This window comes from Salmo salar, chromosome 14 (genome assembly GCF_965601325.2).
Source record: "Salmo salar chromosome 14, fSalSal1, whole genome shotgun sequence".
NCBI classification, from domain to species: Eukaryota; Metazoa; Chordata; class Actinopteri; order Salmoniformes; family Salmonidae; genus Salmo; species Salmo salar.
Window position 1 is genome coordinate 82,754,394 of NC_138304.1, and position 23,587 is coordinate 82,777,980.

A 23,587-nucleotide genomic window follows, 5' to 3' on the forward strand; every position below is an offset into this window, starting at 1 on the left:
CCTATTAATATTGAAATGCCAGCTGAAGGGATACTTTTATATAAAAACAACTTCAGTCATTTAAAGTTGAGTATAATAACCAAACGCCAGAATCCAAGCGATATATTGCGACATAACCATTGTAAAACGAATCAGATTTAGATCATTCTTGACATTGTTTCTACACGGACCATCTATAGGACAGGAATGACCGGAAACACATAAGACACAATCACAACAACACACGGGCCTATGTCTAACTAGCTACACGAAATCGAAGTGAAATTGCATAGATAATCTAACAATAGCAACATTTTATGTTACTTTACTCAACTTTTTAAAGAAACGAAACACTGGTAAGGTAAGTACTTCGCATTTGTTTTATTGAAAACCGAGCTAACTAGACGTTAGAAAGAACCGCTAACGTTAGCTCGCTGGTCAAACGTGACATTTGATACTTCGGAAGTTACAACGATATCAAACTGAACGTCACCTTGTATTTAGTTATGATATTACAATCTATGATCAACATTCAGGCATAGTCCTAGGTTCTAAATACATAAAGGTAACAACAGTGGAATGTTTACTGCATTTTATAATTCCAAGTGTCGTGATGATGTTGCCATATGTGGTCTTACTTAGTTGTTTTTCTCGCCTTTGCAGACAGCGTAAGGAGTCAGTATGTTCAGTTTTTTCGGACATCGTAATAAAGACTCTTACAAGAAGTCATCGTCAGAGGGGGATACAGATGGGTTCGTGATAATCGGTGAGAAACACACGAAACTTCATCTTGCTCAATTTGTAAGAGTGAGAAATGTAAATCTGCTATATGTAAATCAACGTCTAGATGCTCAACAGAACTTTGAGGTTTCAGGCCATCCTACTGCTCAGTAGGCTCCGGTCAGTTTGGAAACCAACACTCACCATCTAACAAGTTGGGCGGAACACACACTCAAAGTAATGGTGTGATTATCATTTAATCCATGAAATGTGTGGATTCCACAATGCTCTTCTGGTTGTACAAATCTTGTTTCATAAATCAATGTCTCTAAATGGTGGCTGGGCCTCTCCTGATCACCTACTGATATCACCCAGAACAATGCTTTGGGGGTTGTGTCTCAGATAGTTGCACACAATGTTGCCATTGTGTCCAGTACTACTTTATTATAAAATTGTATTTTAAATGTTTCAAATTGCTGTACACATTTAGTCAAGAACATAGGCCTATATTTTGAGTTTCTTGTTCCTTTTTACATTTTATATGAACCATTTTTTATCACCAAGACTAAATCCTGAACCTCTACTTTGTAACACTAAGCTTCAAAAAGAGTCAGTCCATGTACACTAAACAAAAATATAAACGCAACATGTAAAGTGTTGGTCCCATGTTTCATGAGCTGAAATAAAAGATCCCAGAAATGTTCCATACGCACAAAATCTTATTTTGTGCACAAATTTGTTTACATTTATTCTTTGCCAAGATAATCTGGCGTATCAAGAAGCTGATTTAAACAGCATGATCATTACACAGGTGCACCTGTGGGGACAATAAATGGACACTCTAAAATGTGCAGTTTTGTCACATAACACAATGCTACAGATGTCTCACGTTTTGAGGGAGCGTACAATTGGCATGCTGACTGCAGGAATGTCCACCAGAGCTGTTGCCAATTAATTTAAGTTCTCATATGCCACCTCCAAGGCGTTTTAGAGAATTTGGCAGTAAGTCCAACTGGTTTCACAACTCCAGACCAGGACCTCCACATCCGGCTTCTTCAGCTGTGGGATTGTCTGAGACCAGCCACCTGGACAGCGGATGAAACTGTGGGTTTGCACAACCAAAGTATTTCTGCACAAACTGTCTGAAACAGTCTCAGCGAAGCTCATCTGCGTGCTTGTTGTCTTGACTGCAGTTCAACGTTATAACGGACTTCAGTGGGAAAATGCTCACCTTCGATGGCCACTGGTGAAGTGTGCTCTTCATGGATGAATCCCGGTTTCAACTGTACCGGGCAGATGGCATTGTGTGAGCGAGTGATTTGCTGATGTCAACTTTGAAGAGTGCCTCGTGGTGGGGTTAGGGAAAGGGGGATACCTAGTCAGTTGTACAACTGAATGCCTTCAACTGAAATGTGTCTTCCGCATTTAACCCAACCCCTCTGAATCAGAGAGGTGCTGCCTTCATCAACATCCACAGGGTTAACTGCCTTGCTCAGGGGCAGAACGACAGATTTTTACCTTGTCAGCTCAGGGATTCGATCCAGCAACATTTTGGTTACTGGCCCAAAGCTCTAACCACTAGGCTACCTGCTGGTTATGGTTTGGGCAGGCATAAGCTACAGACAACGAACACAATTGCATTTTATCGATGGCAATTTGAATGCTAAGAGATATCGTGACGAAATCCTGAGGCCCATTGTCGTGCCATTCATCCGCCGCCGTAACCTCATGTTTCGGCATGATAATACACGGCCCCATGTCGCAAGGATCTGTACACAATTTCTGGAAGCTGAAAATGTCCCAGTTCTTCCATGGCCTGCATACTCACCAGACATATGTCACCAATTGAGCATGTTTGGGATGTGTACAACAGCGTGTTCCAGTTCCCGCCAATGTCTAGTAACTTCACACAGCCATTGAAGAGGAGTGGGACAACATTCCACAGGCCACAATCAACGCCTGATCAACTCAATGGGAAGGAGATGTCGTGCTGCATGAGGCAAGTGGTGATCACACCAGATACTGACTGGTTTTCTGATCCATAACGCTACCTTTAGGTATCTGTGACGAACGGATTAGAGGTAGACCGATTAATCGGATTGGCCGATTTTTAATTAGGGCCGATTTCAAGTTTTCATAACAAACGAAAATCGGTATTTTTGGACGCCGATTATTGTTTTTTAATATTTTTTTTAACCTTTTATTTAACTAGGCAAGACAGTTAACAACACATTCTTATTTTCAATGACGGCCTAGGAACGGTGGGTTAACTGCCTTGTTCAGGGGCAGAACGATTTGTACCTTGTCAGCTCGGGGATTCAATCTTGCAACCTTACGGTTAACTAGTCCAAAACTCTAACCACCTGCTTTACATTGCACTCCACGAGAAGCCTGTCTGTCACGCGAATGCAGTAAGAAGACAAGGTAAGTTGCTAGCTAGCATTAAACTTATCTTATAAAAAAACAATCAATCAATCATAATCACTAGTTAACTACACATGGTTGATGATATTACTAGTTTATCTAGCCTGTCCTGCATTGCATATAATCGCTTAGGTACACGTAGCTCCAACCATAAACATCAATGCCTTTCTTAAAATCAATACACAAGTATATATTTTTAAACCTGCATATTTAGTTAATATTGCCTGCTAACATTAATTTCTTTTAACTAGGGAAAATGTGTCACCTCTGCAACAGAGTCAGGGTATATGCAGCACTTTGGGCCGCCTGGCTCGTTGCGAACTGTGTGAATGCTATTTCTTCCTAACAAAGACAGCCAACTTCTCCAAACGGGGGATGATTTAATAAAAGCGCATTTGCGAAAAAAGCACAATCGTTGCACGATTGTACCTAACCATAAACATCAATGCCTTTCTTAAAATCAATACACAGAAGTATATATTTTTAAACCTGCATATTTAGCTAAAAGAAATCCAGGTTAGCAGGCAATATTAACCAGGTGAAATTGTGTCATTTCTCTTGTGTGCATTGCACACAGAGTCAGGGTATATGCAACAGTTTGGGCCGCCTGGCTCATTGCGAACTAATTTGCCAGAATTTTACGTAATTATGACATAACATTGAAGGCTGTGCAATGTAACAGGAATATTTAGACTTAGGGATGCCACCCGTTAGATAAAATACAGAACGGTTCCGTATTTCACTGTAAGGAAAAACGTTTTCGAGATGATAGTTTATGGATTCGACCATATTAATGACCAAAGGCTCATATTTCTGTGTGTTATTATGTTATAATTAAGTCTGATTTGATAGAGCAGTCTGACTGAGCGGTGGTAGGCAGCAGCAGGCTCGTAAGCATTCATTCAAACAGCACTTTCGTGCGTTTGCCAGCAGCTCTTCGCTGTGCTTCAAGGAGTGCGCTGTTTGACTTCAAACATATCAACTCCCAAGATTAGGCTGGTGTAACCCATGTGAAATGGCTAGCTAGTTAGCGGGTGCGCGCTGATAGCGTTTCAAACGTCACTCGCTCTGAGACTTGGAGTAGTTGTTCCCCTTGCTCTGCATGGGTAACGCTGCTTCGAGGGTGGCTGTTGTCGATGTGTTCCTGGTTCGAGCCCAGGTAGGAGCGAGGAGAGGGACGGAAGCTATACTGTTACACTGGCAATACTAAAGTGCCTATAAGAACATCCAATAGTCAAAGGTATATGAAATACAAATCGTATAGAGAGAAATAGTCCTATAATTCCTATAAAAACTACAACCTAAAACTTCTTACCTGGGAATAATGAAGACTCATGTTAAAAGGAACCACCAGCTTTCATATGTTCTCATGTTCTGAGCAAGGAACTTAAACGTTAGCTTTCTTACATGGCACATATTGCACTTTTACTTTCTTCTCCAACACTTAGTTTTTGCATTATTTTAAACCAAATTGAACGTTTCATTATTTATTTGAGGCTAAATTGATTTTATTGATGTATTATATTAAGTTAAAATAAGTGTTCATTCAGTATTGTTGTAATTGTCATTATTACAAATACATTTTCTTTTAAATTGGCCGATTTAATCGGTATCGGCTTTTTTGGTCTTCCAATAATCGGCATCGGCGTTGAAAAATCATAATCGGTTGACCTCGGATGCATGTGAAATCCATAGATTATTTAAATTGACTGATACCTTATGAACTGTAACTCGGTAAAATCTTAAATTATTGCATGATACTTTTTTATATTTTTGTTCCGTGTTGTTTTAAGTATGTCACCAGCATTGAATAATGTCTTTCAACACTTGAGGTTGAGATGAACCTGAAATGAAAGTAAGGCGTTGCAGAACAGTTTTCTCGTGCTCATGGGCACGGTAATTTTGCATAACAAGAAATGAGCATAATATAGGATTGCTACATGCTTTACTGAAAAATGAAGGTAAATCCTGCCAATTTTGAAGGTTCAATGCAAGAACCTCCTTTTAGTACCTTTTCAAATTCTAAGCCTCAAATAATGAAGATGTTATTGGAAGCTCCCTCCCCCTCTTTCCTCTACCAGTAAAGAGCAGTATAATTGGCTCTTTAAAAAAACGGCGTTGACTGGGAGCGCTGCTGGTGGACCTGGGTTCAAATACTACTCAGTCATTTCAAATACTTTAGCTGGGCTTGATTGGGCTTGCCTGGTGCAATGGAACCAATAAAGTAGTCACAAAAGTGCAAATGCAACCCATCTGGCACTCCAGACAGGTTAAAGCCAACGCCAAACGTATTTAAAGTGATTTCAAATAGTATTTGAACCCAGCTTTGGCTGTTGGTGGAGCAGTAGACACAGATGGTCAGGAGTTGTATGTTTCTCTTGGCAGACAGAAGAGAGCCGGTCTCAGAGCCAGCGTTTCTTCCCAGATAAAGTAGAAAGTCTGACTGAGCTCACAGACGTTCTAGTGTAAACCCAATGACTGTGCTCTGTTTAATCACATTTTCTGTTCAAAGACGCCAATGACTGCGTGTGTTTTTGTAAGGAAGGAAGGGCTCAGTCAGGTGGCTGATGAGGAAACCAGGGAGTTTTGAAAGGTGAATCACCAAAATGGAATTAATAGATTTACTCTGGGTGTAATGAATGTTGATGGGAGTTGTGGTAGTGGCTTTCAATTAAAGTACAGTTAGGCTAATTTGTCCAGCTGCATTGAAAATGAACATTCGTAGACAATTTTTTATTTATAAGTTTATACAGTAAAAAACTATCTGTGAAGGTTAGCTACGCGTTTCCCTGAAATTTGCCATTCACGTTTGCCGTTCGCACCACAGCCTCTTTTCACGTTATACTCTTTCCTGGTACTGATGGCTCCAGACCAAAGGGAGCAGATGTTCTTACAAAGCTGATCTGTGGGGCTCTGTCTGGGTCCCTGTGGCGGGGGGGATATCATCTGTCTGGGTCCCTGTGGCGGGGGGCATATCATCTGTCTGGGTCCCTGTGGCGGGGGGCATATCATCTGTCTGGGTCCCTGTGGCAGGGGGCATATCATCTGTCTGGGTCCCTGTGGCAGGGGGCATATCATCTGTCTGGGTCCCTGTGGCAGGGGGCATATCATCTGTCTGGGTCCCTGTGGCAGGGGGCATATCATCTGTCTGGGTCCCTGTGGCAGGGGGCATATCATCTGTCTGGGTCCCTGTGACAGGGGGCATATCATCTGTCTGGGTCCCTGTGGCAGGGGGCATATCATCTGTCTGGGTCCCTGTGGCAGGGGGCATATCATCTGTCTGGGTCCCTGTGGCAGGGGGCATATCATCTGTCTGGGTCCCTGTGGCAGGGGGCATATCATCTGTCTGGGTCCCTGTGGCAGGGGGCATATCATCTGTCTGGGTCCCTGTGGCAGGGGGCATATCATCTGTCTGGGTCCCTGTGGCAGGGGGCATATCATCTGTCTGGGTCCCTGTGGCAGGGGGCGATATCATCCGTCTGGGTCCGTATGGTAAGGGGGGGATATCATCCGTATGGTAAGGGGGGGATATCATCCGTATGGTAAGGGGGGATATCATCCGTCTGGGTCCGTATGGTAAGGGGGGATATCATCCGTCTGGGTCCGTATGGTAAGGGGGGGATATCATCCGTCTGGGTCCGTATGGTAAGGGGGGGATATCATCCGTCTGGGTCCGTATGGTAAGGGGGGGATATCATCCGTCTGGGTCCGTATGGTAAGGGGGGATATCATCCGTCTGGGTCCGTATGGTAAGGGGGGGATATCATCCGTATGGTAAGGGGGGGATATCATCCGTATGGTAAGGGGGGGGATATCATCCGTCTGGGTCCGTATGGTAAGGGGGGGATATCATCCGTCTGGGTCCGTATGGTAAGGGGGGGATATCATCCGTCTGGGTCCGTATGGTAAGGGGGATATCATCCGTCTGGGTCCGTATGGTAAGGGGGGATATCATCCGTCTGGGTCCGTATGGTAAGGGGGGATATCATCCGTCTGGGTCCGTATGGTAAGGGGGGGATATCATCCGTCTGGGTCCGTATGGTAAGGGGGGATATCATCCGTCTGGGTCCGTATGGTAAGGGGGGATATCATCCGTCTGGGTCCGTATGGTAAGGGGGGATATCATCCGCCTGGGTCCGTATGGTAAGGGGGGGATATCATCCGTCTGGGTCCGTATGGTAAGGGGGGGGATATCATCCGTCTGGGTCCGTATGGTAAGGGGGGGATATCATCCGTCTGGGTCCGTATGGTAAGGGGGGGGATATCATCCGTCTGGGTCCGTATGGTAAGGGGGGGGATATCATCCGTCTGGGTCCGTATGGTAAGGGGGGGATATCATCCGTCTGGGTCCGTATGGTAAGGGGGGGATATCATCCGTATGGTAAGGGGGGGATATCATCCGCCTGGGTCCGTATGGTAAGGGGGGGATATCATCCGTATGGTAAGGGGGGGATATCATCCGTCTGGGTCCGTATGGTAAGGGGGGGGATATCATCCGTCTGGGTCCGTATGGTAAGGGGGGATATCATCCGTCTGGGTCCGTATGGTAAGGGGGGGATATCATCCGTCTGGGTCCGTATGGTAAGGGGGGGATATCATCCGTATGGTAAGGGGGGGATATCATCCGTATGGTAAGGGGGGGATATCATCCGTATGGTAAGGGGGGGATATCATCCGTATGGGTCCGTATGGTAAGGGGGATATCATCCGTCTGGGTCCGTATGGTAAGGGGGGATATCATCCGTCTGAGTCCGTATGTTAAGGGGGGATATCATCCGTCTGGGTCCGTATGTTAAGGGGGGATATCATCCGTCTGGGTCCGTATGGTAAGGGGGGATATCATCCGTCTGGGTCCGTATGGTAAGGGGGGATATCATCCGTCTGGGTCCGTATGGTAAGGGGGGATATCATCCGCCTGGGTCCGTATGGTAAGGGGGGATATCATCCGTATGGTAAGGGGGGGATATCATCCGTCTGGGTCCGTATGGTAAGGGGGGGGATATCATCCGTCTGGGTCCGTATGGTAAGGGGGGGGGATATCATCCGTCTGGGTCCGTATGGTAAAGGGGGGGATATCATCTGTCTGGGTCCGTATGGTAAAGGGGGGGATATCATCTGTCTGGGTCCGTATGGTAAAGGGGGGGTATCAACTGTCTGGGTCCGTATGGTAAGGGGGGGGGGATATCATCTGTCTGGGTCCGTATGGTAAAGGGGGGGGGGTATCATCTGTCTGGGTCCGTATGGTGGGGGGTTGATATCATGTGCCACTCTATTAACCGTTCACTTTCCCAGCCAGCAGCCTGCCGGTTGGGTAGGTTCAGGCTGAGGCTGTGGGAGAGAAACCCTGCCCACTGGGATTTTCCGCTGGGATTGGGAGGCTGGCAGCAGGATCCTCTGTGGCCCTTCTCGCTTCCATCCACATTTGGTTATTCAGGCAGAGAGAAATCCTCTTTGGGAAAGAGAGCGAGGGAGAGAAGGCAGTGCATTAAAAAATGAGACCCCCCCCCCCTTTTTATGATTTTTTAGTGAAAGAGCTGTTATTTATTTTTATGGCTGGGAAAACAGCCTCTCTAGGTTTTGGCCCACAGCATGACTTCACAATCTGATTATTCAGACCAATAACCAGTCATCTTTTATTTTCATTTGTATGCTCTTTCTTTGAAGGGGTAAGCGGGGTAGACTAGACTATCTGCCAGTCAGGGCTGTGTATTCAAATATATACAAATTTGTATCAACACGCCCACATGATCAGACTGAGCATTTCTATGGCCAAAGGAAGCTCAGGGAAATAAATTACAAAAAAATATATTTAGTTATTTTCATGAAATAAACACACACAGTGATTTTATTAGACATACAGTGTGATTTAAACATTTTATATAAAAAAAGATTGTTTTCCCTTAAAGACTGCATGCAATCTGCAGAGTCTACCCCTGACACTAGATGGCGGGATGGCTCACATTTCTCAGGGGCCATGGAGTTTAATCTCATTTACCTCAGAAGATTAGCTAATTAGCTATTACAATAACAACGAATCCCTCTTCCCAGTCTAAGCTGTTCATCTGTAACACCACATTTTTTTGTCCTGTCAGATGGAATAAGATGAGAAAGGATTTGTTTTTATCTCCCTAGTCATCTCTGTGACGATCCAAGTCGAGGGCCTTCAGTCCCTCAAAGGCAGGATGTGTGTTTGCACATCCCTGTCTGACGCTGACACTCTTGAGGAGTGGGCCTGGTTGACTGCTGAAGTCATGAGCAGCTGCCTGTGCCTTTTCTGGGAGCCCATCTCCCTCTCTCACAGGCTCTAATCCCAGCCGGTAGACAGACCATAGCCTTACTTGTATTTGGGTGGCTGTCAGTGTCTACAGTCTCACGACAGTTGAAGTTGTCTCTTTCACTAACCTCATGTTCAATAAGCCTACACCCCCCACACCACATTAATTTGAACCTTTGTCCTCAACTGTTGTTTTTGTGTCTAAAGTCTTTATTTATTTAGCTCAGATAGTAGGCCACTCAGTAGCAATTGCCACTGTTTTCCAGGGAGTCCTAAAATCATTACAGGTAATGCAAGGGTGTGCATCGTGCATGTGAGTTCATAAGTGTTTTAGTCATTGATCACTGGTCGCTTAAGAGAAGATTGTGACTTAACCCATCCAGAAAATAAACCTGAGGCTAACAGTGTCTATCATTAGTAGAGCTAGTTTGTTCTATCCTATCTGGACTGGCAGAGCTGTTTTTAAAAGAAGCCTGCTAGCCTGACAAGCTGCATGTCATTGTCAAGGTCCACACTCTAAGCAGGTCACACAACTCCAGCATGAATCATGACATAACGTGATGTCATTGACAAGGTCCACACTGCACAGAGCAGGTCGATGCAGAATGTAACTGTGCTCCTTTTCATTCCTCTTCGCTTGTGTTAAGTTGATCAGCTCATGATCCAAACCAGAACGTTTTAGGCCCCTCTCCTGCCCTGGCACCGTTTAGACAAGATTTTCATTTTGACGTCTTTTTTTTTTGCCAGTCCAGTTTCCACTGGCAATTATCCAAACACACAAAGTGAATGTGTTTTCACGATGTTGAACATGAAAACAACATGCAGCCTTACAATAATGTGAAGTCAAGTACAACCGAACTAACCTGTCCTCTGTATCATAAAGCAGAGATTGTGTGTGATATATATATATACTTATTTCAGTGCTTTAGGCTGGTTATCCCTCTCTCCTGAAGGATTTAGTGAATGGGAGAAATACATTCCTGCATGCTATTGAGCAGACGGATGCATGCTCTATGTTTTACTGACAGCGAGAGAGAGGCCTGTGTCTAACTGACTGAGTCCAGAGACAAGGCCATGCATGTACAATGCTGACGACACATAGAGGTGAATATAGGCTAGGCTTACTTTACATGGCATTATTTAGATGCCCTTGTTGTCTTAGGACTTGCACTGCTTGCTGTGGAATAATGAGTGCTTTGTAGGTGAACAATGCTTACCATGCCAAGAATTAATTCCCAGATGTGGATGGAAATCTGGGCTTGTCAGGAAATTGAGAGAAGAGCTAGGGATATTTTTGTACCTGTAGGCCTGAGGGGGGGGAAATCAAAGCTATAAATTCAAGGCATAAAAGGCACTTATATTGCATACTTCTATACCTCAAACATGGATGGAAATATGAATATCCATCATAACAATAAATTAAGACAATAGACAAAATATTTGTATTAAAATAAAACTAATCTGAGCTTGATGTTAGTGAAGCTGAGAGACATTGTACTACTAGACTAGAGTGAGCTGATAGATCCCATTGTTCCTGTGTAGAGTAGGGTAACCTTTGTTTTTTTCAGGGTGCTCTGGGCCTCAATTCCCTCTCATGGAGATAATTTAACCCTCTGTAGACGCACTGAGCTCAGATCAAAGGAAGCTGGTGAGATCAGGGAGGATGACTCCATGCTGGAGAGCGAGTTCACTCCCAGAGGAGAGGGGTAGGAGTGGAGATGGAAATGGTTACAGAGGGAAGGAAAAAGGGAGGGAGGAGGGTTTGAAAAGTGTTTATCTGTGGACATTGACAACATGCAGTCAATTAGTCTAGTTACTAAGGTCCAGTAGTTGTCCCCCAGATGACATGATGCAAGAGGAATGGGGTTGGGGACATTTTTATTTTTACCTTTTTATTTAACTAGGCAAGTCAGTTAATAAGAACACATTCTTATTTTCAATGATGGCCTAGGAACAGTGGGTTAACTGCCTTGTTCAGGGGCAGAACGACAGATTTGTACCTTGTCAGCTCGGGGATTCGAACTTGCAAACTTTCGGTTACTAGCCCAACGCTTTAACCACTAGGCTACCCTGCCGCCATAGGCTAGGTTACACCAGGGTGAGGGTTGTGGACACAGGCTTGGTTACACCAGAGAGAGGGTTGTGAACAGGCTAGGTTACACCAGAGAGAGGGTTGTGAACATAGGCTAGGTTACACCAGAGAGAGGGTTAGGAACATAGGCTAGGTTACACCAGGGAGAGGGTTGGGAACATAGGCTAGGTTACACCAGGGAGAGGGTTGGGAACATAGGCTAGGTTACACCAGGGAGAGGGTTGGGAACATAGGCTAGGTTACACCAGGGAGAGGGTTGGGAACATAGGCTAGGTTACACCAGGGAGAGGGTTGGGAACATAGGCTAGGTTACACCAGGGAGAGGGTTGGGAACATAGGCTAGGTTACACCAGGGAGAGGGTTGGGAACATAGGCTAGGTTACACCAGGGAGAGGGTTGGGAACATAGGCTAGGTTACACCAGGGAGAGGGTTGGGAACATAGGCTAGGTTACACCAGGGAGAGGGTTGGGAACATAGGCTAGGTTACACCAGGGAGAGGGTTGGGAACATAGGCTAGGTTACACCAGGGAGAGGGTTGGGAACATAGGCTAGGTTACACCAGGGAGAGGGTTGGGAACATAGGCTAGGTTACACCAGGGAGAGGGTTGGGAACATAGGCTAGGTTACACCAGGGAGAGGGTTGGGAACATAGGCTAGGTTACACCAGGGAGAGGGTTGGGAACATAGGCTAGGTTACACCAGGGAGAGGGTTGGGAACATAGGCTAGGTTACACCAGGGAGAGGGTTGGGAACATAGGCTAGGTTACACCAGGGAGAGGGTTGGGAACATAGGCTAGGTTACACCAGGGAGAGGGTTGGGAACATAGGCTAGGTTACACCAGGGAGAGGGTTGGGAACATAGGCTAGGTTACACCAGGGAGAGGGTTGGGAACATAGGCTAGGTTACACCAGGGAGAGGGTTGGGAACATAGGCTAGGTTACACCAGGGAGAGGGTTGGGAACATAGGCTAGGTTACACCAGGGAGAGGGTTGGGAACATAGGCTAGGTTACACCAGGGAGAGGGTTGGGAACATAGGCTAGGTTACACCAGGGAGAGGGTTGGGAACATAGGCTAGGTTACACCAGGGAGAGGGTTGGGAACATAGGCTAGGTTACACCAGGGAGAGGGTTGGGAACATAGGCTAGGTTACACCAGGGAGAGGGTTGGGAACATAGGCTAGGTTACACCAGGGAGAGGGTTGGGAACATAGGCTAGGTTACACCAGGGAGAGGGTTGGGAACATAGGCTAGGTTACACCAGGGAGAGGGTTGGGAACATAGGCTAGGTTACACCAGGGAGAGGGTTGGGAACATAGGCTAGGTTACACCAGGGAGAGGGTTGGGAACATAGGCTAGGTTACACCAGGGAGAGGGTTGGGAACATAGGCTAGGTTACACCAGGGAGAGGGTTGGGAACATAGGCTAGGTTACACCAGGGAGAGGGTTGGGAACATAGGCTAGGTTACACCAGGGAGAGGGTTGGGAACATAGGCTAGGTTACACCAGGGAGAGGGTTGGGAACATAGGCTAGGTTACACCAGGGAGAGGGTTGGGAACATAGGCTAGGTTACACCAGGGAGAGGGTTGGGAACATAGGCTAGGTTACACCAGGGAGAGGGTTGGGAACATAGGCTAGGTTACACCAGGGAGAGGGTTGGGAACATAGGCTAGGTTACACCAGGGAGAGGGTTGGGAACATAGGCTAGGTTACGCCAGGGAGAGGGTTGGGAACATAGGCTAGGTTACGCCAGGGAGAGGGTTGGGAACATAGGCTAGGCTACGCCAGGGAGAGGGTTGGGAACAGGTTAGGCTACGCCAGGGAGAGGGTTGGGAACAGGTTAGGCTACGCCAGGGAGAGGGTTGGGGACAGGCTAGGTTACGCCAGGGAGAGGGTTGGGGACAGGCTAGGTTACGCCAGGGAGAGGGTTGGGGACAGGCTAGGTTACGCCAGGGAGAGGGTTGGGGACAGGCTAGGTTACGCCAGGGAGAGGGTTGGGAACATAGGCTAGGTTACGCCAGGGAGAGGGTTGGGAACATAGGCTAGGTTACACCAGGGAGAGGGTTGGGAACATAGGCTAGGTTACACCAGGGAGAGGGTTGGGAACATAGGCTAGGTTACACCAGGGAGAGGGTTGGGAACATAGGCTAGGTTACACCAGGGAGAGGGTTGGGAACATAGGCTAGGTTACACCAGGGAGAGGGTTGGGAACATAGGCTAGGTTACACCAGGGAGAGGGTTGGGAACATAGGCTAGGTTACACCAGGGAGAGGGTTGGGAACATAGGCTAGGTTACACCAGGGAGAGGGTTGGGAACATAGGCTAGGTTACACCAGGGAGAGGGTTGGGAACATAGGCTAGGTTACACCAGGGAGAGGGTTGGGAACATAGGCTAGGTTACACCAGGGAGAGGGTTGGGAACATAGGCTAGGTTACACCAGGGAGAGGGTTGGGAACATAGGCTAGGTTACACCAGGGAGAGGGTTGGGAACATAGGCTAGGTTACACCAGGGAGAGGGTTGGGAACATAGGCTAGGTTACACCAGGGAGAGGGTTGGGAACATAGGCTAGGTTACACCAGGGAGAGGGTTGGGAACATAGGCTAGGTTACACCAGGGAGAGGGTTGGGAACATAGGCTAGGTTACACCAGGGAGAGGGTTGGGAACATAGGCTAGGTTACACCAGGGAGAGGGTTGGGAACATAGGCTAGGTTACACCAGGGAGAGGGTTGGGAACATAGGCTAGGTTACACCAGGGAGAGGGTTGGGAACATAGGCTAGGTTACACCAGGGAGAGGGTTGGGAACATAGGCTAGGTTACACCAGGGAGAGGGTTGGGAACATAGGCTAGGTTACACCAGGGAGAGGGTTGGGAACATAGGCTAGGTTACACCAGGGAGAGGGTTGGGAACATAGGCTAGGTTACACCAGGGAGAGGGTTGGGAACATAGGCTAGGTTACGCCAGGGAGAGGGTTGGGAACATAGGCTAGGTTACGCCAGGGAGAGGGTTGGGAACATAGGCTAGGTTACGCCAGGGAGAGGGTTGGGAACATAGGCTAGGCTACGCCAGGGAGAGGGTTGGGAACAGGTTAGGCTACGCCAGGGAGAGGGTTGGGAACAGGTTAGGTTACGCCAGAGAGAGGGTTGGGGACAGGCTAGGTTACGCCAGGGAGAGGGTTGGGGACAGGCTAGGTTACGCCAGGGAGAGGGTTGGGGACAGGCTAGGTCACGCCAGGGAGAGGGTTGGGGACAGGCTAGGCTACACCAGAGAGAGCTGCAGGCGTGCTCTGGTCCACGTCGTGCTCTGTGGAACTGTATTGTTAACTGTGTTAATGCTGTGTAATCCATTAATGTGATCAGAAGGCCACTCTACTCGTTAAACCACATCTAATCACCCAACTGACCTGGTTGTCCCAATGAAGGAAAAAATACACCAATCAGGTGTACTTCTGTTACGAAGACCACTAGGAAAGTAGGACTTGGACAGGGGTCTAGAAGTGGGACTCATGCACATGTATGTTGATGAAGAATCTAGGCCTAAGCCCACAGTGTATAATGACACAATGTCTCTTGTTTTTTTTTCTCTCCAGGAGAAACTGTTGAGGAACAGAGGCAGAAGATCCAAAACGTGAACATCAGCAAACCATCATGTAACGTCATAGTGCAACCATCAAAGGTGATTGTCTTTATAACCAGGGGGCAGCGCTATGCAGAACATACAGTATAACGCTCCCTATGGGATCTGGTCAAAAGTAGCACACCATATAGATGATAGGCCGATGGGCTGTCATTTAGGACGCAACCTGGGTTGCGTTACTCAAAATGGCCAAGATGTCCGTCATGCATGTGCTGTACCAGGAAACACAACTGTTGTAGACTTAAACGGACAGCAGTGAGACTGACTGACTTAAAGGACTGTGAGTTTGCTTTCTTCTTCTCTGTCTGGCCTAGCTCATCCTGCCTTAATACATACTGCCTACAGTCAGTCTGCTGCTGCTGTGTTGGTGACAGATGCTGAGTGGCATGGGTGTGATCCTGTAAACTCACACACACACACAGAGGCTTGCGGGCCAACGCATGCAACTACCATTCAGCACGCTCCATGCCTGCTACACTGGGTCTGGACTGAAGTCTGGACATATGGTGGCTGTAGAAAAGCTCTATTGTGTTGCTGCTAGTTGTCCGTATGATCTGGTTAGCGCTACTAGTCCTTGAAGTCGCCTGTGGCCATTATGGGTTTAATCAAGGGCAATATGTCAATGGAAGCTGTGTGTGTGTGTGTGTTGGAGATTCATATGGTGACATTGCACTGCAGCTTGGCTCCCGTTGTTCAATGAGTGAGATCTACGGTGTGCCGTGCCCTGCCCTTTCATGTTGTGCACACAGGAAGTTACAGACCCATGACCTTCATACTGTACAGACACCTACCTACAACACTATAAACCTGGTCTGCTTCAGGATGGGCTATATATGACAAATCGAGAGGGACAGATGGTGGGACACTACCTACAGTGTTCTGTATTGGTTGTTACAGAGGTTATATTAGGCTATAGTGGTTAAGGTTTAAAAATGTAAGCTTATTTTATATATGAAGTGGTAGAAGTTATGAAAAATAAGGAAAAGACCACATGCTGCTGTTCATGCTCCCAGGTGAGTCCTCATCATCGTGTTTGAGAGCACAAACACTCTGAGACTCATTAAAGGATGTTTCCGTGGTTACGTCCCAACTGAATGTTATGTTAATTGCAGAGGAATAAGCCATTTCCTGTAACAACATCTTCTGTGCATTTAGGCTTTCATTCGGTCTTAATTACAAGGCCCAAAGCACAGCTTAAGTCTCCAATCTAGCACTTGGTGTGTACACCGGATCCTTTTGAATTAACGAAGTCAGTTAAACAGTAGGCCTATAATATCATGGAAGACACAGGCTAAAATCATTTTGTGTGGCGCTTGCTTGTGTTTTGTGGTACACTCACTAGTATGCTAGTTGAGTTTTAATGTCACATGCACAAGTACAGTGAAATGCCTTTCTTGCAAACTCAAAACCCAACAATGCAATAATCAATGTATTACTAGAAGGGGAAAAAAAGAGATAAGAATATGAAATACACAATTAAGTAACTAAGCGTACTATATACAGAAAATATTTAAAGTCAGTTCCAATACCATATTTACATGTGCAGGAATACTGGAATGATGGCGGTAGATATGTAAAGGGTAAGGTGACTAGGCAACAGGATATAAGATAAACAGAGTAGCAGCAGCTTGGAAGGTAAGTGGGTGTGCGGGTGTGTAGAGTAAATGTATGTGCAATTTATGTGTGAGTGAGCAAATGATGGTGTGTGTGTGTTGGAGTGATAGTGTGGGTGAGTGTGTAGGGCCCTGTGTGTGTGTGCATAGAGACAGTTCAAATATTGAAATAGGTCAATAAAGATCGAAGTAAACTTGGGCCGTGTAGGTATTTTGTTAACTATTTATCCGTCGTATTGCTTGGGGATAGAAGTTGTTCAGGAGCCTGTTGGTGTCAGACTTGATGCACCGGCACCTCTTGCCGTGCGGCAGCAGAGAAAATAGTCTATGGCTTGGGTGGTTAGAGTCTTTGACGATTTTCCGGGCCTTCTTTTCTCACTGCCTGATATAGAGGTTCTAGATGGCAGGGAGCTCGGTCCCAGTGATGTACTGGGCTGTCCACACAACCCTCTGTAGCGCCATGCGATCGAGGGTGGAGCTATTGCCATACCAAACAGTGACACAGCCAGTCAATATGCTCGCAATGGTACAGCTGTAAAATGTTTTCAGGATTTGAAGGCCCATGCCAAACCGTTTCAACCTCCAGAGGGGGAAGAGGCACTGTCGCGCCTTCTTCACAACTATGCGTGTGTGTGTTTTGGACCATTTTTAAGTCTTTAGTGATTTGGACACTGAGGAACTTGAAGCTGTCTACCTGCTCTGCTGCCGCCCTGTCGATGGGGCTGTGCTCGCCCCCCCCCCCCCCTCCCAATTCCTATAATCCACAATCGGCTCCTTGGTCTTGCATGTGTTGAGGGAGAGGTTGTTGCTCCGACACCATATTGCCAGGTCACTGACCTCCTCCCTGTAGGCTGACTCATCGTCGCCGGTGATCAGGCCTACCACCATTGTCAGCGAACTTCATAATGTTGTTGGAGTCGTGCGTGGCCACACCTTGTGACTTCCTTCATTAGGACTTTGCAGACCTCTGAAACGTCATCTTGACCGTGTCGTGACACTGTTTTGTGTTCGATCACTAGTGTTTTAGTTGCAACCTACCCACCCTTAAATCTGTTTTCATGTTTTGCCAAAAATTTGCCACATTAGTGTTCCTTGTCATGTGTAGCCTACACTTGTTTCTAAATGTAATGCCTGAAGGTGGACATTTTCTCTCCTCTTCTCCCCAGTCTTCCAGTGCGACACCTTCCCAGGCCCACCAGTCTCCAGCCCCCGCTCCACCTTCCGTGATCGCCCCATCACCAGGGCCCATGTGGAAGCCCCCTGCCCCCATCGCGGAGGCCCCACCGTCTCTCCCAGAGCTACTAGGAGATGTCCCATTCACCCTGGCCCCCCATGTCCTGGCCATGCAGACAGGGGGTCCCGGGTTCCCCCTCTTTTCTGAGATGCTGATGTCCCCCCGAGACATCAACCACAACCTGGCCTCCTTCACTTACGACTTCACCCTGGAGAACTCTGTGCTCTGTGACCATTGACCTGTCTACTTTCTGACTGTATGACCTCTGACCTTTTTGATCTGTCAACCTCTCCTCCAATACCAACCCTTTGTCAACCCTGGGTCGTGTTCATTGGGAAGCAAACAAACAGGGCGGGACAACCTGGGCTTGCCTAATAAGAAAGGCACATTTTTGTTTTCCTTTGCAAAGAGTTTAGCTACATGTGCTCTACTGAACACAACCTTGGACTGTCTTGTCTCGTTACCATTCAGGTTTAGTTTCAGTTCCATGGGGGTCTGTCTGAGAATGGCAGTACTATAATAAACCTGGTTCTGGTGATGATCATCATTAGGTGGGGTCAAAATTGCACCTGCCTGCAGTGATGTAGGTACACACAGTATGTAGGTAGATGGGTACACAGAGTTCCACCTTTTTAAGATTGCGGACTAGGAAAACTAGTTAAGAATGTTAATCACTTGCTGATGCATGTCATAGTAGTGCTGGTTCACTGTTTTAAGTGTGTGTGTGTGTCAGAAGAGCGTTAGCTTCATGTCTGATGATAGGAATGTTTGAACATAGCTGAGGCTGGCATTGAAGAACAGAGTCAGGGTCTAGATTCACCTGCTGTTGTTGTTGGTTTAGGAATCACTGATTGACCTTTTGGGTTTGCACTAATGTACGTACCAGACAGATTTCAAATCGAATCTTAGGAAGGAAATTACTTCTTTATCTGGTTACGTTTTTTTAACCTGGTGTCCTCACCTTTGCCAATGAAGTTTACAAGACAAGACAACAAGACATTTCCAAAAAGTTTGTGTAGCATAAGCATTTCTACAATGGACCTTTGTAGCTTTTTGATAATGTATTTAAAATGTAAGAATATATATCCCCTAATTTTCAACAGTTATTATCAGGATAGTGTCCTTCTCTTTTGATCATCTTCATTACTTGTTGTAACCTCCCAAACATTGTATTTGTTATTTATTCTGTTTTAGTCTGGGGTTTTTTAACAGACCAAGTTTCCTCCAGTTCTCATGGCACAGTTCAGATTTGAGTGTTTCAAGGTATCCTGTAATATACAGTGCCTTCGGAAAGCATTCAGCCGTCCTAGATTTTTTTCCCCCACATTTTGTTACGTTACAGCCTTATTCTAAAATGGATTAAATAAAACATTTTTCTCAGCAATCTACACACAATAACCAATAATGACAAATTGAAAGCAGGTTTTTAGATATTTTTGCAAATGTATTACAAAAAATAAAAACTACGTATTTACATAAGTATTCAGGCCCTTTGCTATGAGACTTGATATTGAGCTCAGGTGCATCCTGTTTCCATTAATCATCCTTAGATGTTTCTACAACTTCATTGGAGTCCAACTGTGGTAAATTTAGTTGATTGGACATGATTTGGAAAGGCACACACCTGTCTATATAAGGTCCCACAGTTGACAGTTCATGTCAGAGCAAAAACCCAGCCATGAGGTCAAAGGAATTGTCCATAGAGCTCCGAGGCAGGATTGTGTCGAGGCACAGATCTGGGGAAGGGTACCAAATAATTTCTGCAGCATTGAAGGTCCACAAGAACACAGTGGCCTCCATCATTCTTAAATGGAAGAAGTTTGGATCAACCAACACTCTTCCTAAAGCTGGCCGCCCGGCCAAACTGCGCAATCGGGGGAGAAGGGCCTTGGTCAGGGAGATGACCAAGAATCCGGTGGTCACTCTGACAGAGCTCCAGAGTTCCTCTGTGAAGATGGGAGAACCTTCCAGAAGGACAACCATCTCTGCAGCACTCCAGCACTCAGGCCTTAATGGTAGTGGCCAGACGGAAGCCACTCCTCATTAAAAGGCACATGACAGTCCGCTTGGAGTTTGCCAAATGGTACCTAAAGACTCTCAGACCATGAGAAACAAGGTTCTCTGGTCTGATGAAACTAAGATTGAACTCTTGGGTCTGAATGCCAAGCGTCACATCTGGAGGAAACCAGGCACTATCCCTACGGTGAAGCATGGTGGTGGCAGCATCATGCTGTGGGGATATTTTTCTGCGGCAGGGACTGGGAGACTAGTCAGGATCGAGGCAAAGATGAACGAAGCAAAGTACAGAGAGATCCATGATGAAAACCTGCTCCAGAGCGCTCAGGACCTCAGACTGGGGTGAAGGTTCACCTTCCAACAGGACAACGACCCTAATCACGTAGCCAAGACAACTCAGGAGTGGCTTTGGGACAAGTCTCTGAATGTCCTTGAGTGGACCAGCCAGATCCCAGACTTGAACCCGATCGAACATCTCTGGAGATACCTGAAAATAGCTGTGCAGCAACGCTCCCCATCCAACCTGACAGAGCTTGAGAGGATCTGCAGAGAAGAATGGGAGAAACTCCCCAAATACAGGTGTGTCAAACTTGTAGTGTCATTCCCAAGAAGACTTGAGGCTGTAATCGCTGCCAAAGGTTCTTCAACAAAGTGCTGAGTAAAGGGTCTGAATAGCTATGTAAATATAATATTTCAGTTTTGTTTTATTTATTTTTATACATTTGCAAAAATGTATAAAAAACAGTTTTTGCTTTGTGCATTGTGTGTAGATAAGGATTTTTTTAACATCAATTTTAGAATAGGGTAACATAAAAAAGGTTGAAAAAGTCAAGGGGTCTGAATACTTGCTGAATTCACTGTATCTATATACTGCATTGCACACTTGTAAACAAATGATCTTGTGAACAATTACACATTCAGTTAACTCTCAATCAAAACTTTTGGACTGCTGTACAAATGGCCAAGAGAAGCCAAATTATATGGCATAATAAACGGTTTATTTTTATGACAATTATTTGAAGTTAACTACTCATAATTAGTTAACTCAAGACAACCACTCAAGAATCTGAAAAAATGGCTCATAAGTTGCACTGGTATTTTCAGTGCAATGTTGTGGTATTCCACATCATGTGAAATCATCCACAGATGCTGCATTTATACAGGCAGCTCAATTCTAATTTCTTATTTTATTTTACTAATCAGATCAGCTCTTTTGACAATAATTGGGCAAAAAAAATCTGAATTTGGTTGCCTGTGTAAAGTTACTTTCTACTGTATACATTAGGAAATGTTTGGTATTGACCCTCTCTGGACAATCCTTTGCTCTGCATAGCTGGAAACCAAGTGTATTCTGTCTGTGTTAAACGACACTGTGGATTTTCCCAGGCCTCTTCCTCTCTTTGTAATTCAATCACTGACCTAACCTTGCATGTTGATTTTGTTTCACAAGCGTGGAAATATACACTTGTTTTCTTTTGTATTTTGGGGACATTTGCGTTTGAGTAACTTTAGTTTGTTTGGTTTACTTGGATGTATTTTGGGGGTTTATTTACAAAGTGGTTCATCTATGTGGTTGTGGTTGTTATGCATGTTTGCTATTAACAAGACATTGTTTTTTTATTATTTAATTGTCTTGTCCTGCTGTTTATTTTTTTGTCATTTAACTGAGGTTTCTCTAAAGGTGATTGACCTGTAAAAGCATGAGTACTGTATTTGTATTATTAGTAGTAGCTACTACATAGGAAATATGTTGTTATTGGGTTAGAATGTTTTACATGCTCTAACCCAATGACAACATATCCTCTATCTGCCATACTTACCTGCTTCTGTTTTCATAATGGCAGTACCTGAACATCAGCCAAGTATTTGCACGTTATCCTGATATCATGTACCAAGTACTCAGTGTTGGGGAAGCTACTCTGAAAATATTGTTACCAATTACTTCACACTGGAAGAAATTAAGCTACACTAAAGCTACCCTTAAAAAATATACAGTTTACTTCACTAAAGTTACTTTGAAGTGGTAGTCCACTACATCCACATGTAAGTCTGAAATGTCATAGTTGAAAAATGTCAAGAACAGATCCCTCTGTAGTTCGATGTTAACAGAATGTAATTTGTACTATTAATCAAACTATTTTTCAAGTGAAAATTGGACAGGTCTGATGCTGATTTCAACCATATTTTTTTTTTGCAAAAATAGTAGTAGAGTTTAGTTCTAGTAGTTAGCTACACCACTACATTGCAAAAAAAGTATTTAACTACTGAAAATACTACCTTGATTTGAATTTAGTTAAACTACCACCAAGCTACTTCAAAATGTAGGTAAATTACTAGTTGAACTACATGAAGTTCACTACTCCCCAACACTGCAACTTCAAATTGATATTAAGAGTTTATGAAGGATGTTACATGCAATAGTACATCCGGTAAACCTCAACATTCAGTTGTGGGTTCTTTGAAAATGTAGCCTACCTGTGAAGAAGTTTGAATGGCACTTTAAAATCAAACTATTTTACATTGTGGTATATCTGGAAAGTTTACACCCCCTTATTCTGAACCCGGTCTTCAGCTTCACTTCTTTTTCAGTCCTTGTCCAATGCCTTTTACATGTGCAATATGCAGAAATGGCTCTGCCATTTCCTGGTTGCTAAAAATCTAATAGTTTGCTAAATATTGTATTTTCTGTACAAAACCAAAAGTAATAGATGCAGAAGACAACTTATAGCGCACTTGGAACAGATCTACCACTTCTTAGACTTGCTTTCAATGAGAGCAACAGACTGTATCTATGACTTATATTTCTATGTGAATTTGGTCGGTCGCCCAAAAAGTTACATATTGCAGCCAGTGGTGGAAAAAGTACCTAATTTTCATATTTGAGTAAAAGTAAAGATAATTTAATAGAAAATGACTCAAGTGAAAGTCACCTGGTAAAATTCTACTTGAGTAAAAGTATTTGGTTTGAAATATACTTAAGTATGAAAGTGTAAATAATTTAAAACTCCTTATCTAAAGCAAACTAGATGGCATTATTTACTTGTTTTTTTATTTATGGAAAGCCAGGGTCATGCTCCAACATTCAGACAATATTTACAAACTAAGCATGTGTTTAGTGAGTGCGCCAGATCAGAGGCAGTAGGGATGACAAGGGATGTTCTCTTGATAAGTGTGTGAATTAGACAATTTTCCTGTCCTGCTAAGCATTAAAAATGTAATGAGTACTTTTGTATGGAGGAAAAAGTACATATTTTTCTTTAGGAATGTAGTGAAGTAAAAGTTGTCAAAAATATAAATAGTAAAGTACAGATGCCCCAAAAAACTACTTAAGTAGTACTTTCAAGTATTTTTACTTAAGTACTTTACACAACCGATAGCAACTGTAACATTTTATTTTGGTTCTGTATCCGCTTTGTTTTTCAACAGTATATGCATTTGATTGTGAATCAGCTATACATCATATTTTTTTTTTGTACGTGGGTGAAAGAACTTGATCAGATTTGTACAAAAGCAGGCTATTAAAACATGTACAAAAAATATTTTGATTATTATTGTCTTGTTGGTAGTGAAAATACATATGGCGCTTAGTACTTTATA

At 44.8% G+C, this 23,587-nt stretch overlaps 2 protein-coding genes across 4 annotated transcripts in view; one reads left to right on the top strand and one right to left on the bottom strand.

The window, feature by feature from the left end:
• The window catches only part of LOC106570311 (PHD finger protein 14), a 539,603-nt gene that overhangs the window by 100,843 nt on the left and 415,173 nt on the right, over nucleotides 1–23,587 (bottom strand). The gene's annotated exons all lie outside the window — the stretch shown is intronic.
• On the top strand, nucleotides 4–23,529 carry umad1 (UBAP1-MVB12-associated (UMA) domain containing 1). The gene is made up of 4 exons (XM_045694807.2): nucleotides 4–340; nucleotides 643–745; nucleotides 15,081–15,166; nucleotides 17,907–23,529. The coding sequence occupies exons 2-4, from the start codon at nucleotides 661–663 to the stop codon at nucleotides 18,210–18,212; spliced, it is 477 nt and encodes a 158-aa protein (XP_045550763.2). The 5' UTR covers nucleotides 4–340; nucleotides 643–660; the 3' UTR covers nucleotides 18,213–23,529.

Excerpts from the sequence above, each read along its gene's own strand:
- umad1 (XM_045694807.2), top strand. The coding sequence starts at position 661 with ATGTTCAGTTTTTTCGGACATCGTAATAAAGACTCTTACAAGAAGTCA. Across the intron at positions 746-15,080 it reads AGATGGGTTCGTGATAATCG|GAGAAACTGTTGAGGAACAG; the intron begins GTGAGAAACACA and ends TTTTCTCTCCAG. Across the intron at positions 15,167-17,906 it reads TCATAGTGCAACCATCAAAG|TCTTCCAGTGCGACACCTTC; the intron begins GTGATTGTCTTT and ends TCTTCTCCCCAG.